The 14,712-nt window shown below is 43.1% G+C and overlaps 1 protein-coding gene across 5 annotated transcripts in view; it reads left to right on the forward strand.

Moving 5' to 3' along the window:
* Positions 1-6,534: 6,534 nt before the first annotated feature.
* lef1 (lymphoid enhancer-binding factor 1) overlaps positions 6,535-14,712 on the forward strand; it is a 38,212-nt gene continuing 30,034 nt past the window's right edge. For 2 of the 5 annotated variants that reach the window (XM_081724859.1, XM_081724857.1), the window contains exons 1-3: positions 6,539-7,425; positions 8,975-9,041; positions 10,731-10,858. In XM_081724859.1, coding sequence (XP_081580985.1) covers positions 7,219-7,425; positions 8,975-9,041; positions 10,731-10,858 — 402 coding nt within the window. In that variant the 5' untranslated portion in view covers positions 6,539-7,218. Of the gene's footprint in view, positions 7,426-8,974; positions 9,042-10,730; positions 10,859-14,712 lie in introns of all 5 variants that reach the window. The other 3 variants (XM_081724856.1, XM_081724858.1, XR_014126585.1) reach the window with 2 other exon arrangements.

Raw genomic sequence — 14,712 nt, forward strand, 5'->3', positions numbered from 1 at the left:
CACAGGCCGCAGCAAATATTTACACAGCCGTGCTCCGCTCACACCGCACTGGGTGTAGCAATGATCCCTTCTGACTACAGCGTCCAGTCACGGTTTAAGACGGTGTAAGATTAACTCCTTTAATGATCTTTAGTCATAAACAAGTGTAGTCAGAAGGCTGCTCAAGGACTAACAAGAAAACATAACAGAGAAGCAACTTTTATCACTGTCAACAACAAAGCATACATGCATACAAAAAAAAAAAAAAATATATATATATATATATATATATATATATATATATAGATAGATAGAGAGAGAGAGAGAGAGAGAGAGAGAGAGAGAGAGAGAGAGAGAGAGAGAGAGTATTTGCTGTGCAGTAGTTGGCTAAACCAGGCGTGACTCATACTACTGGGACCCCGGACAAGTCCACTTACCCTTTGCGTGAAGCCCATGATTGATACACATTAATGAGTTTGATTCGTTCCCTGCCGCTGATCCTTACAGACTCTAGTCTTTTTTTCCCTGAGTGCTTGTTTTTCTGTTTAATCATGTCACTTGCCAGCAGGGAATTTCCAAAGTTTTTTTTTTATTGACATTTCAAAGTTGTTTGAATGAAGTCTTTCAAACCGTCAGCATGCTGAAGTGAAGTGGGGGAGCAGATAATCCACGGCTGTTTGCCGCTGCGTGTGCACCAAAGCCCTGTGCAGAGGACACACTCTTGGGATTTGAGCAAAATCCAGTGTGAAGCGGGGAAGTCAATCAGAGCTCTTCAGTTTCACAGGCCAGTGCGTAGCAGTTCTTCAGCGCACCCTCAGCATTCATTCTCACAGTCACACACACAGGCGAGGAAGCTTCGATCTGTAGCGCGTTAGTGCCACACACAGACTTACATTCTGATGACGTGTATGTAACTGACATTGGCACACACATTTACAAAAACCTTCAAGAAACATTGTGGTAATATATGTTTACATGCAAAATATTGTCTACACACAATCAAACAAAAACACACACCCACACACACACACACTGTAAACTGTGTGGTTACTGTTTAGTCTTGATAGTGTATGTGATGAGATATGGACACTAAGTCACTCAGCTCAGGGAACAAAGCTTGTTTGATCTTTGTGTGTACATGCACATGTGTCTGTGTGTGTGTGTGTGTGTGTGTGTGTGTAAGTGTTTGTGCTCGCCTGAGTGCGCATGCATGTCTTTGTGTGTATGTTTTTGTGTATGTTTGTGTGAGTGTGTGTGTGTGTGTGTGTGTGTGTGTGTGTGTGTGTGTGTGTGTGTGTGTGTGTGTGTGTGTTTTATTACAGACTAGACGGGGCCGTGTGACCTCCCCAGCAGGTTGGGCGTGACCTTTGACACCTTCCCAGTGGGCTCTGACGCAAACCCAGTGCATTCCCCAATATGACGGCAGGATGAAAGGATGAGTGTAGCAGTGAGGTCAGCTAGATCATTTCCTCTGTGTGTGTGCACACTGCTCCCTCCCGCAGTGGTGCACGCTACACACACTCCCTCCGACTATGAATACAAGTGTGCTGCCATACAGGGAGATGACAAAACCAGCCCGAGCACAGACTGCATCAAGAAATGTCAACAACACGTCCCGATCCTTCACATTCGGCCCTTTGCGGGTCCGTCGGTTGTTTTTTATGTGTCTTGTATTGGAGGAGTGACCGGGGTGGGACAGGTATTGCGTAGGGTAGAGTAGGACCGTGCCCCAAAATATGTGGAAGAGAAGTCTTCCTCCATCACTCCACCGATACTAAGATGAGGTAAAGATTCTTGATTTCCCCTCATTCTCTCTTGTTCTCTCTTTTACCGTTTTAGTTTTTTGATTATGTGTTTATAGAGGAAAAAAAACTGTCTATTGGTGCTAAACAGAAGCATAACAAAAACTTAGCACTAGGCTAATTCTCAGTTAATAATTTAAATGCTTTATTGTCCGTGTACCAGGTAAAATAAATGTATTTTATTAAGGGAAACACAGGATTAATACTTTTTAAACTTAAAATGCCACTTTTGCAGGACACACATCAGAACAATCTTTTTTTAATAAATAGAATTACATATCAGTTGGCTGAACCCCTACACATAAAAAAGATACTTCACTTCTGCAGACCTCTTATGAATGGTTGCCTTAATAAATAAGGAAAGTAAATGGTGCATAGATTACATTGTTAACATTGTTTGTTTACTAATGACCTCAGCTTGGTATTAACATTTCATTACATTTTAATTGGACTTGCCTTGATTCAAGGCCATAGCAGATGCTTCTCTCTTATAGCCCACCATAGTGGCATGCAGACGTGCATGGCAGAACATGACAAGAGGCGGGAGAATGAGGAGTGTGAATGAGAGTCAACCAGCAGCTGACATTTTATGCCAATCAAATAGCCATAACATGTTGTGACGTGGCATTTATTCTGTTCAGACTGCAACATGTCCTTATCCAGATGCCTTTACAGAATGTTAAAGTGGATGGAATCAAACCAGGTGAATGTTTGTAAGATCTCTGAGAATGCTGTAGTAAAACCTGGCTGGGGTTCATAGTTCCTATCTCACTTAAGATGTGCACAAGGGCCATTGCATGTGGAGAACAGGGTTTAGTTTTTACAATTTTTTTATGTGAGTGTGTGTGTGTGTGTGTGTGTGTGTGTGTGTTTTTACATGTGTGCATGTGGTTGTGTTTGTCCCTGTAAGCAAAGGCCATGCCAGTGGTAAATATTTGAAGTCTTTGTTCAAAAATGATCTCCCCTCCAAATCTTGATACCTGGCCTAATAAATGTCCCCTGTTGGGTCAGCTACCCCCCCTCCCCCCATCCAGTGTATGATTTTATTTTAATAACAGTGTGTCTGCTTCTGCTGCCGGCAATGCAGTAAATCACCAGATCACAGGGCAGGCGCAGGGCTGTGCACCTCTCTAAACCCTCCCCCCAAGACACTTTCCCCTCCTCACAACCTCACCTGGGTTCCCACCCGTCAAAAAGGAGCAAAGCCCATCACTCACCATGGACCTCCTCTCCTGTCGTTTTCTCCTTCCAAGATTTTTTTTCCTGACTGCTGATAAATGACCCCCCCCACCACCCAAACTTTAATTGTATGTTCTTTTCATCTTAGTGTTTTGTTTGTTTCCGGCCGTTTTCATGGCGGCGAAGGCTGTGTGAGGTAGGGCTGTAATCTTTAGATCCAGGGGAGGTGTGGTAGCAGCAGCAGGTGGAAGGTCCTTGTGCCTTCATGCCAGCTGTAAGCTGTTGAGGAGTGCGAACACAGAGAAGCTCTTGCTGCAATTTAGCACACCTCCCATGAACCAGGAACCCTGCCTCTGCAGCACGGGGCACTTACCATGCTGACAAACCCACAAGCAGGTATCAACAGTCCTCAGATTTTGCTTTGATTTTATTGGATTTTACATAAAATTCATTATAACATGCTCTTACATTATAAAGACCATTGACAAGATCACATTGCATTTACTCTCCTAATTATTACATTAAAATATTTTGTTCTGAAATTAAAGTAAAATAGTAAGACATTTTTTTAACTTTTAAACATTTTATTTTTAAAACCTCAGTTCATACTGCAGCAGGTTTTATCTATCATGTTTAATCAATACCGCAGTAAGGAGGATTATTTGTCAGGCAAAGTGAAAGGGCAGCCCTGCCCGTCGTTTTTCCACTGCTGGAGGTTTAAATGCACTGTGATAAATTATGCTGTGTTATGGATATATTCCTGCTTCTCCAAGGTTATATAACATACAATATGCAATAACTGAATGTGTGAAAGAGACAGACAACTAAATTCAGGTCAGAGCACAGCATGATGGTATCCCTTTCATGTTTCATCCAGAGAGGTCATTCCTGCGACTTCATTTCAAGACAAGAAATGCAAATGCCGTCTGTATGTATGTATATATATATATATATATATATATATATATATATATATATATATATATATATATATATATATATATATATATATATATATATATATATATATATATATATATATATAAATCCATCAGCAGTAATAAGAGATGAACTAAAATACAATTTTAGTTCACCTCTTATTACTGCTGATGGATAAGACCATCAACTCAGACCTGATATTTTTGCTAAATGGATGCATTAATATCCATTATGATAGCTTGTTAAATATTACCATTTATCTGATTATTTGTAGGCAATTTAATTTGTTTTCTAAGATCTTAGAAAATATATATTTTTAAACTGCGAAAGGAGAATATATCTTTTTTGTGCGCGCGTGTGGATAAGTGAATATGCACGTGTTTACAATATGCAGAAAGGGATTTATTCTCCTCCGACTTCACCGTTTTAATAGTCTGTAACGGAATAAAAAAAAACGTTAAAAGGCTTTGAGGGAAATGTTCTCTAAAGAACAGAAGACCGCTTGACCAAACTCATGGCGAGCGCTAAAGATTTTAAATCATTTTTGCAATTGTTCCGTTGTTCTACATTCGAGCAATAGCAGATGTTTCTTAATATCTGATAGTTTGATAAAGTTTGATATTTTGATCATTTAAATACAGCGTAGCGAATAATCGTAACGACTTTCAAATTGCGTATTTGTATTTGTACTATTGTATTACTATTATCCGCAGCCTATAAAAATGTATAATAGTCTAAAAGAACTCTTAGAGAGTACATAATGTGCTATGCATTAATTTAAATTACAATGTTTGATTGTTTTCCAAGGTGTGTGTGTGTGTGTGTGTGTGTGTGTGTGTGTGTGTGTGTGTGTGTGTGTGTGTGTAGGGGGGTTCCGCTTCACTCTGGAATGCGTCCAGTCTCGGCTCTTGAATCCACATTCGGATCCAAAGCCTAAGCCTTTGATCTTTTTCTCTGTCTCCTTACCCGGAAGAGAAGCCTTGCTTTCCCTCTCAGCTGGGCTGAGCGCACACGTGGAAGTGTTGGCCCGTCTCCATCCTCACACCAAATTTAGTCATACAAAGGGGAAGGCGCGCGAGGGGGGGAAACCGGGGATGAAAGACCAAGCCGCCAGTAGATCAAAGGGACGCGCGGCTCCGCTAACCCCACCCCGTGCTTTATAAAGATCTGTCTCTTACCCCAAAGTTATTCTCACGCAATCTCTCCGCGGCTGGCCGCGAAACACTCCCTCGTGCTCCTCTGCCGTACTTATCTGTTTGCTCGTGTCCGACGTGATCTCGACCTAGACCGCGTTCGCTTGGGTTTCAGCCTCTTCATTCATTAAACGCCTGGCGGGTATCTTTGGCTGAGTAGTTTTAACCTAGACATCCTTCTGTGGATTTCCTACCCCATGCAGCATAACTTCCATTAATGTTCCAGGGTAAACGAACGGATGTAGTGATTTGCATAACGGAGATGACCTGCTTTCACGCACAGCCTCAACTCACTATCCTCACAAAGTCCTCAATTCACTGTCTAAAGCAAATGAACAATACACGCCTTAGCGTCGAATTGGCTCTGCACAAGTGCCACTTTACTTCGCATCAGTTATAACATCATTATGCTGAGGGAAAAAAAGAAAATAAGATACCGTACAGATTTTTTTAATTATATTTTTCAAATTTGTTTAGCTCAAAACGAATTATTTTTCTCTTTTTCATCTATAAAACAACAACGACAAAATAAGCAAATAAAGCGACAGGGTTAACTTACGATCAAAGCCCACAGCGGGATAAAGCCTTGGCGTCAATACACAAAGCCCCTGGCCTATGTGCTGAAATGCATGAGGTGGGGTTTGCAGGCGTAGCTCGTTAAAGCTGCACGTTTGGACGGTAAATACTAAAGGCGCACTTCACCTTCCTCACCGCGCGCGCCACTACGCTCCACCTATGGATCACGTCTCCGTAGAGCGCGAGCAACTGAACACCTGAAGCCGCGTTTCTTCCCTTTTCCAGCGCTTCACTGCACTGGGAAATCATGCTCTCTTGGTGTCCTACAGACATCACATCCTCGTCTCTGCTTTGCATGGTCTACGCCATCACTAATGCCTCAGGGCATTTCAATCCAAACAAACACGACTATACTTCTGAAACTCAAAGTACGTTAAACAAGGAAATGCTTCGTAAATATCCCTTTAAACGGAAAATGCTACTGATATTTAAAGTTCCCTACAGCGTACATTACTATGGTGAATTGTTTACTGTTTGTTTTTAGGACTTTCGGGGTTTTTTTTTTTAAAGCTAAACTCTAAAATGCCTCGAAGCCTTAGCACAGTTTAGACATTTTAACAGCATGCATTGGCAGAGCTGTTCTGAGCGTCTGTACTTCAACATTCCTCTTTCCATCAGAGGTAAACTAGATCGGGGTCGACACTTCAGCACCGATACCCAGCGCTCGCGCTCTTTCTCCTCTCTTCCCGTTTGCAGCGAAAGATGTATAACCCCCCCACCCCCACCCCGGGAGTGTCAATCGGTGTGGTGTCAATCACAGCGGCGGCTTCCCTTTCATCTCCGTCCTCCCAGTCAGTGCGGGAACCGGAGGGGAGGAGGAGGAGGAGGAGGAGGAGGAAGAGGAGGAGAGCGTTACAAACACACACACACGAGCGCTACATAGCTCGCGGAGCGGCGCTCCGGCTTGGAACTTCTGTTCACGGCGCTTCCGCCACGAGGTCTGCAGGACGTGTTTTGATGGTATATGTTGCTTGAAATCCAAAAGTTCACCCAAGCTTTCACGGATATGTTCTAAAAGTTAACTAGAAGAGCTCACTGGGCTTTTTGCGCAAACGGACACGTTTTGGGTTCTAGCTCTGCCAGACGTGCTTTATTGTATCTGTTGCCAATTTCTCTGAAGTGTTTAAAAGCTTTTTTCTGAAGAGGACGATTTTACACAACCACCCAGAAGGAGATACGAGAGCGCAGTGTCCTCTTTTCGCGATCTGCGCGGCGGCATTGCCAGGGCTGCGCTGTCCTCCGCTCATTCACAGCGCGCTTCTCAAGTTGAGCTGAACTCTTTAACGAGCCCGGCCGAAGACTGCAAGACGTGTGATTTTAAAGACCACGTCTCACTGTTCCCACTTTTTAAAGACCACGTCTCACTGTTCCCGCTGGGATCCGGGGTCGTTATCGCGGGACGAAGCTCTTGTCGCTCAGTGCGCTAACACGCCGCTCGGTCACCGTACGGGGCAAGCACACATCGCCGGTTCCGGGACGTTTTCCGCACTCTCGTCTTTGGGGGATTTGAACTGTTGCTCTGTGTGAGCGACCAGGGAACTTCGAACAAAATGCCACAGTTATCGGGAGGAGGTGGCGGAGGAGATCCGGAGCTTTGTGCTACAGACGAGATGATTCCGTTCAAAGATGAAGGAGACCCGCAAAAGGAGCAAATATTCGCAGAAATTAGTCACTCGGAGGAGGAAGGAGACTTAGCGGAAATCAAGTCGTCTTTGGTCAACGAGACAGAAATTAGTCCAAACAGCAACAGTCACGACGTGAGTAGCTTTAATATTACACGCCTGCCCGGAGACAGCAGACAGATTTCTGAGAATCTTTATATAATCACTATGTACAAAACCACTAATATTCTCAAATAAAATGATTGAATGTTAAAATAATCGTTTATTATTATTATTATTATTATTATTATTATTATTATTATTATTATTATTATTATTATTATTATTATTATTATTATTATTATTGCTGGTGTTGTTGTTTAACCACTGTAAGTTTCATTGATATCTTATTTAGCCATATGTTACTAGTAAAATATGTAATTCGTCATTTTGCCTTTTGTTTGGTATTAGAGAAATGTGAAAAAAAAAAAGATTTCCAGAACATTTTTTTAGTTTTCCCAGTTTAGAAATGGGAATTCCCGTATTAAACTACATTCTAAATATTTTGTTAAATGTTTCCTCTCATCAGCTCGAAACACCTTGATTGTAATAAGCCAAATAAATCACAATGAAATGCATATACTATACTATAAAATACATATAATTAATAATAATAATAACATGCATATACTTTGATTACAGTGAAAAAACAATAATACCTGTTATTTTAAAAATCTGAGAATCTGTCTTTCTTGAAAATATTACAATTATTCCACATCTAGGTTATTTATAGTTACCATTCCCTATTTTTATACCTTTGCTTTAAACGACTGGTCTTCCATAAGTTATTTCTCTCACGAACCTTTTCGATTGCACAACAAACACGTCATGCTCCTCCACCTCGCCATTTATTGATCTGTATTTATTTGTATTGTATACGTTATTAAAATGATACATCGATCCAAATTATATTAATGGCTCTCCATCATTTTGCCCTAATTGCAAAATATGTTTGAGCTCCTTTCAGAAGACTTCAGAAGAAGCATTTTATTAAGGCCAAATGCTAAAATAAAAACGACAAAGGTCAATGTGATTAATTGCGCAGTTCCAGAATACTGGTGCTCTGTATTCTAACACTTTCGCACGAATTGAAACGCAGACTGTAGCTGGGCTGTCCTCTGTCTGGAGCCGCGTATCATTAGCCGGTGTGAATGACCTGCCTCCCCGTCGGCCTCTGCAGCTTTCTGGGTTACGCAGTGACACGAAGAAGAATCGAATGATTGGGGAAATGTTAAATGAGGATCCACTGCAGATCTCCGCCTCCCCTGAGGGATCCAACACCTCCATCACTGTTACCATGCTTACGCAGAGTGCCTGGATATACTTTTACCTGCTTCTATTTATTTATGGATTCTGTAATATCTATTTATCTCAAATACAGGTCAAACGAATTTCAACGAATATGAGGAATAGCGTTTGCCTGTTTTTGATCACGTATCCCTACGTATACGATATAAAGTAATAATATGACAATAATATAAACATTTTCTAAAAAAAACAAATAACCTCCTATAAGACAAAAAGTCCTTCTGAAAAGGGAGGGGGGTTGAAGACAACCCTGAACACCCCCCCCCCCTCTCTCTGATATCTTCAGAATGAACTTGAATGGTGGTCATGTCTCCTGTATTTTCATCCTTTTTAACAGGCAGCTAGACAGTCCCAAATAGCCCCGGACTCCTACCATGAAAAACACAGAGATCACCCAGACGACGGTGAGTGACACCTCCTCAGAGTCTTCACAAGGCCACACAATTCACTGCTTATTTTTAAGAAATCTTTATTTGCTTTTAGTGCTCTGCTGAGACTTATTATACCATGTTGGGCCTTAAGTGTCATTGGTAAACCTAAAATAAATATTCAAACAAGAGGGTGTGTCAGGAATGCCCCATTTAACTAATTTAATCTTATATTTAGAAACTAAGTATATGGCATCAAATTGAGATTGTGTTTATTTAGTACTAATTTGTAAATTGAATAAACATAAATATTATACATATTACATATACATTATGTAATTACTAATTGGAAGTGTACATATTTACAGATTGATCTTCCATGAAACCACTTTTCAAATGTTTGCGTAATATGACATTGACTGGAATTACATGTGCAAAGTGCCATACGTTCACATGGACCACAAAGAACAGTCTGAAAGCCCTGGTGTGCTTTGGGCCAGAAGACTGCAGGTTTGCGGCGTGTGGACAGCAGTGGGGTGGTCTCACCTTCTCCTGCCCTCACTCCTACTCACAGGCGGCCCTCACACACACACACACACACACACACACACACACACACACACACACACACACTCTCTCTCACACACACACACACACACACTCACACACACACTCACACACCCACACATACACACACACACACTCACACACACACACATACACACACACACACACACACACACACACACACACTCACACACTCACTCACACACACACACACCCACACACACACACACACACACACACACATACACACTCACACACACACACACACACACACACACACACACTCACACACCCACACACTCACACACACACACACACACACACACACACACACACACACACACTCTCACTCACACTCACACACTCCAGCGCTAGTGTCAGGGATGAGAGTTGTGGCTGGGTGTGTTTGATCTTCAGGGGCCCATGGTGGTATGGTGTGGAGTGCATTTCAATGGAAGAACTTGTGGTCTTTTTTGTTCTCTGGTTGTCGTGAACAGCAGACACACACATGCTCTCTCTCTCTCTCTCTCTCCCTCCCTCTCTCTCCCTCTCTCTCCCTCTCTCTCTCTCCCGGTCAGTTACAGTCACTCCTCCATCTCCCCTTCTGAGTAAAATGGGTGTGTGTGTATCTTTCTTTCTACTAGAAACAACTTCCACCACCCTGACACACACTCTTCTTTCTCTCGTTCAGACACCAATGCACACACTTTGAAGAGCTCAGTAAACAGTTGGGGGTTGTCTGTGTTTTTATACTCTGTGTGGGTGTGAGAGAGAGTGTGTTAATTGTTGCTAATTAGCACAGAGGGGTTCCTTTGTCCTCCTGATAAACAGGGCAAGACCCTGAAGGCGTGGAAGACAGCAGAAGAACTCAGGATGGCATAGGCTCGTGCTTCTCTGCCCAGTATCACCACAGAACTCGATAATAAATAAATCCAGTGCCATGTAGCCAGATCCGCAAGGGTCAGATTTGGTTGTTCATTCCTCTGTGTGTTTCTCCAGGTCTGGAGTCTCTGAAATGCGTACACATTCTGTCCACGGCGTGTCCGTCGGCACGTGTGAAACGCGGCTGTCCTGCGAGCTTTGGGGCTCTTGTGCGTTAGGGTCTCTTCTTCCCCTGCTGATCCAGTTAAAGGTCTCTGCTTCTCTTCCTCTTTCCAGCCAAGTTGCAGGAGCTGTACAGTAAAGGCCACCCCTACTCTGGCTATCCCAGTTATATCATGATGGGCAACATGAACAACGAGCCCTACATGAGCAATGGCTCCCTGTCGCCTTCCATGCCCAGAACGGTGAGTGTTGCCTGGGCCTCCACTCTGCCCTCTCCCCCCGAGTCGCAGAGCTGGAGATCCATGAAACACACACACACACACACACACACACACATATATTCAGCAATAGCTGCTATTAATACCCCATTTTCTACAAAATCTGTTCAGTGTTTGGTGTATTTTGGTCTGATTATACGTTGAGATGTAGCAAGACGGCATTGGGGCTGAGGTTTGGAGTTGCTTCTGTGTGACGAGTGTGTGTCTCATGTTGTGACCTGTATTTTGGTAACTGTACAGTGAGAGGTGTGTGTGTGGGGGGGGGGGGTGAATTCTTGTCATACCACGTAAGCTTCCCGCATGGTGTGTGTATGTGTCATTCCCTAACGTTTTTGTGGCCCTGAAATCAGTTACTGCTTTCACGAATGTCAAAAACGGTTTAAAGAAATATCTACTTCCTTTGTATCAAAATAGTCTTATATTTCAAAAAGCTGAACTGTTTTTACTCGGTGTGGGATTTCCATCATGTTCTGCACTACAATAGAGTATCACATGGTGTATTCAGAATCCTCTTCATCTGAGTAGTTCCGGTCTACTTCTGATCACTTCTGTTAAAAATATGTGATACGAGCAACCCATAAAAAGACAAGAGATAGAGGAGGATGAAAGAGGAGAAAGAGAAACAGAGCAAGAAAAAGACGGAGGCAGGACACGCTAGCAGCTGTCCACTCTAATCCTGTTTGGAGGGTTTTGTGTGGTGAAGGCCCCCGTCTGCCAGTGGCCCTGTACTGGGGACACACAGCTACTGTAGGCTACACGGGAGCCCACAGCCAGAACATCTCTGCCATTGTTCAGACCATTTCAGCTATGGGTCTGTGCGTGTGTGCGTGTGTAAGTCTGTATGGCACAGTGCTGCTCTATATTTGATTAGATGCTGGGATCTACCACAGGCTTGAGTATTTAGCTACACTGAAACTATGCACTGCGCTGAGCGCTTGTTGTCCTGTGTGCTTGGTCTCATGAATGTGCATCACAAGGAGTTTTTAAGATATGACGTAAAAAGAAGGAAGCACAAAAAACATCTCTGCTTCCATCATATGGTCACTGTGGCTTTGGATACAAAGAAAGATCTTCAGTTCTGTGTTCTGTTCATACCATAGTGTGGTGCGATCACCAGCGCAGACAGATATGTAGACACTTACTGTGGAATGGAGCTGGTAGGGTATTTTCGTTCATGGATTCTGGATTATGGGAATACATGTACATGCGTTTTCTTTAATTGCCTACATGAGTCTGTCCTTTTCACCCAACTCCAAACGTAACAGCCCATCTGCCCACATGTCACACACATATCTCTGTATTCCAGCTGCACACTGCTGGACCTCAGCAATGCAAATGGACTTTTGCATGTGTTTTCTCTCTCTCTCTCTCTCTCTCTCTCTCTCTCTCTCTCTCTCTCTCTCTCTCTCTGTGTGTGTGTGTGTCTCTCTCTCATTCTTTCTGTGGTGGGGATCAAATATGTGGACACAGTATCTCCAAGGCCTGGGATCAGTTTTCACCCAGATCAAAGGCATCTCCCCAACCCATCCCCCACACACATACTCTCCCTCTCTCTCTCTCTCTCTCTCTCTCTCTCTCTCTCTCTCTCTCTCTCTCTCTCTCTCTCTTTCTCCTTTCATTCCCTGAAGTTTGGATTGATTTCCATTGGCCGTGACATTCCATTGCCTGGTGCCCACCCAGCCATGGGCCGGCTGCATTTATGACAGTCAGCAAGTTTGGGTCATGGCTAACCGGCAGCGTGAGGGCACACGTCTGTGAGCAGGGCAGCGTGAGGGCATGCGTCTGCATGCCAGGCAGCCAAGCGTGGCCAGCGTGCGCCAGTAAGGGCCTGAGTGGTTCCTGGCATCCCAGTGGCCATGATCCATGGAGCCAGTGCGTGCTGCTCTGATGGAGGGCTTGTCTGATGTCTCGGGGAAGCCTTCTGGAAATGCAATCTGGCCTCCTCTGGAGATCCTGATCTAATAGCAGGAGGAGAACGTTTCCACATGTACGTCATTGTATTATTCATACTGGGGCTTTGAAGCTGCTTTTGTTTGCCCCTTTTTATGTCTGTGGAAGAGAGGAATGGGCTTGAACGAAGAATCCAGCATTTTCCCAGTGAATGAGAATTCCCCCCGTAAAAGGGAGGCTTTAATTTAGCTTCTTATTTTTTACAGCTCTGTGTCATCAGAACCACAGAAGGAATGTGGGAATAAGAGAGTGGGAGAGGAATGGAAACAAAGAGAATAATCAAAGAGCAAATGTACAGTAAGTACTGTCAAATACAGAAGAGAATCCTTCCAGCAGTGCCCTGGAGTGACACAGGGATGTTTCTTAGTCCTACATAAATTACCAAGCAATGCCGGACCATTCCGACATCATAATGTCACACATCGCAAGGTTGGCAGTAACGCCTGTCACTCTTGAAGCCCTAGTGCCAGAGGTGGGCCTACCAGTTCATCTGAAAAACACGGGAATTTGGATTTTCCAGAAGACATCCAGACCGCAGTTTACCTATGGGGAGAAATGTTAAAACATAGCACCAGCCCTGCTTACCTGGGGGTTGAAATGAGTGCGTCAGGAAAGTTCAGACCTGCAATTAGATTAACGTTTAGAAAAATAAACAATACGTTTAAAAATAATGTTCCAATCAAATATGCATTCAATTGTGTCATTCTACAGTACAACCAGTTCAATTGTATGGGTGTGAAATGTGGGAGATTAATGTCATATAGATCTGAAAAAACAGGGATAAAAACCCAGTTTAAAAAAATACAGCTGTAGTTGACTAAAACCTTCCAGGAGTGCACAGAAATGCGTCCAGTAGCACATGCAGAGCAGAAGTCGGCCTTTATCCACATGTCCACACACAAGACAGAGCAAGAAAACACTGGCCATCGCACAGTCTGGACGAAGCTCAGTCAGTAACACGCAAAGCATTTCCGGCCTGTTCTGTCTCCTGTTTCCTCTGCCTGTTGGCCCAACCGCACTGGACATGACAATCTGTACTCGTTCTTGCAGCAGAAATGTAATAAAAGACTCTGGCAAGATTTTAACTCCCTGTGATGATATGTGGAAGAATGGTGGTAAATCAGGAAAATAAAATAAAATGCTGCCAATAATTAAATCATACGCTGACACATTATCTAAGTATTAAAAATGCACGTGAAAGGAAAATTCTAACAAAATATAGAATAAGCGATCAAAACCTGGAACTAGAAAGAGACAAATACCAGAACAAGAGAGGAAAGGTCATGTAAGCACTGTGATTTAACGGAAGTAAATCGCTAAATCCATGTTTTCATCTACTGCCCAAAATATAACTTAAGAAGAGAAATATTCTATTAAAAATTTCAGAAAATTAACAACCTTCAGTTTTCCTTGTGACTCTGATAAACTTGCAGTTTTAATGGGAGAGGAAGCTAACATGGTTGCCATAGTAGCACAGCATGTCTGAGCCCTGTGAGGGTTTTAGGACAGAGGTTTAGAACCTTTATTTAGGTTTAAATGTTAATGTTTGAGGTTTGTTTTGTCTTTTTACGTATCACTTTTGAAATGAATGAGAGAGAGAGGCTGGAGAAGGCTTGGACTGTTTGGCAGCATGTTGGGCTGCTACCCCCTTCAGCGTGTGTTTGGAAGCGTTCAGCGGGAGGTTGGGTGAGGTTTCGCTGTTCTGTATTAATGCAGCCACATGTGCGATGGTTCACATTTCTCCAAAAGCTGGAAGGCAGTGGGATTGGGGCACTCGGGCAGGGAACAGAAAGGAAGCGTCCCAGCACGCAATCTGCACTTTCGTCTTTCTCACACCTCAGAGGATCTTTTCTCAACGAGAAGTTACA

This window comes from Electrophorus electricus, chromosome 12 (genome assembly GCF_041902795.1).
Source record: "Electrophorus electricus isolate QZ-2024a chromosome 12, ASM4190279v1, whole genome shotgun sequence".
Classification (NCBI taxonomy): domain Eukaryota; kingdom Metazoa; phylum Chordata; class Actinopteri; order Gymnotiformes; family Gymnotidae; genus Electrophorus; species Electrophorus electricus.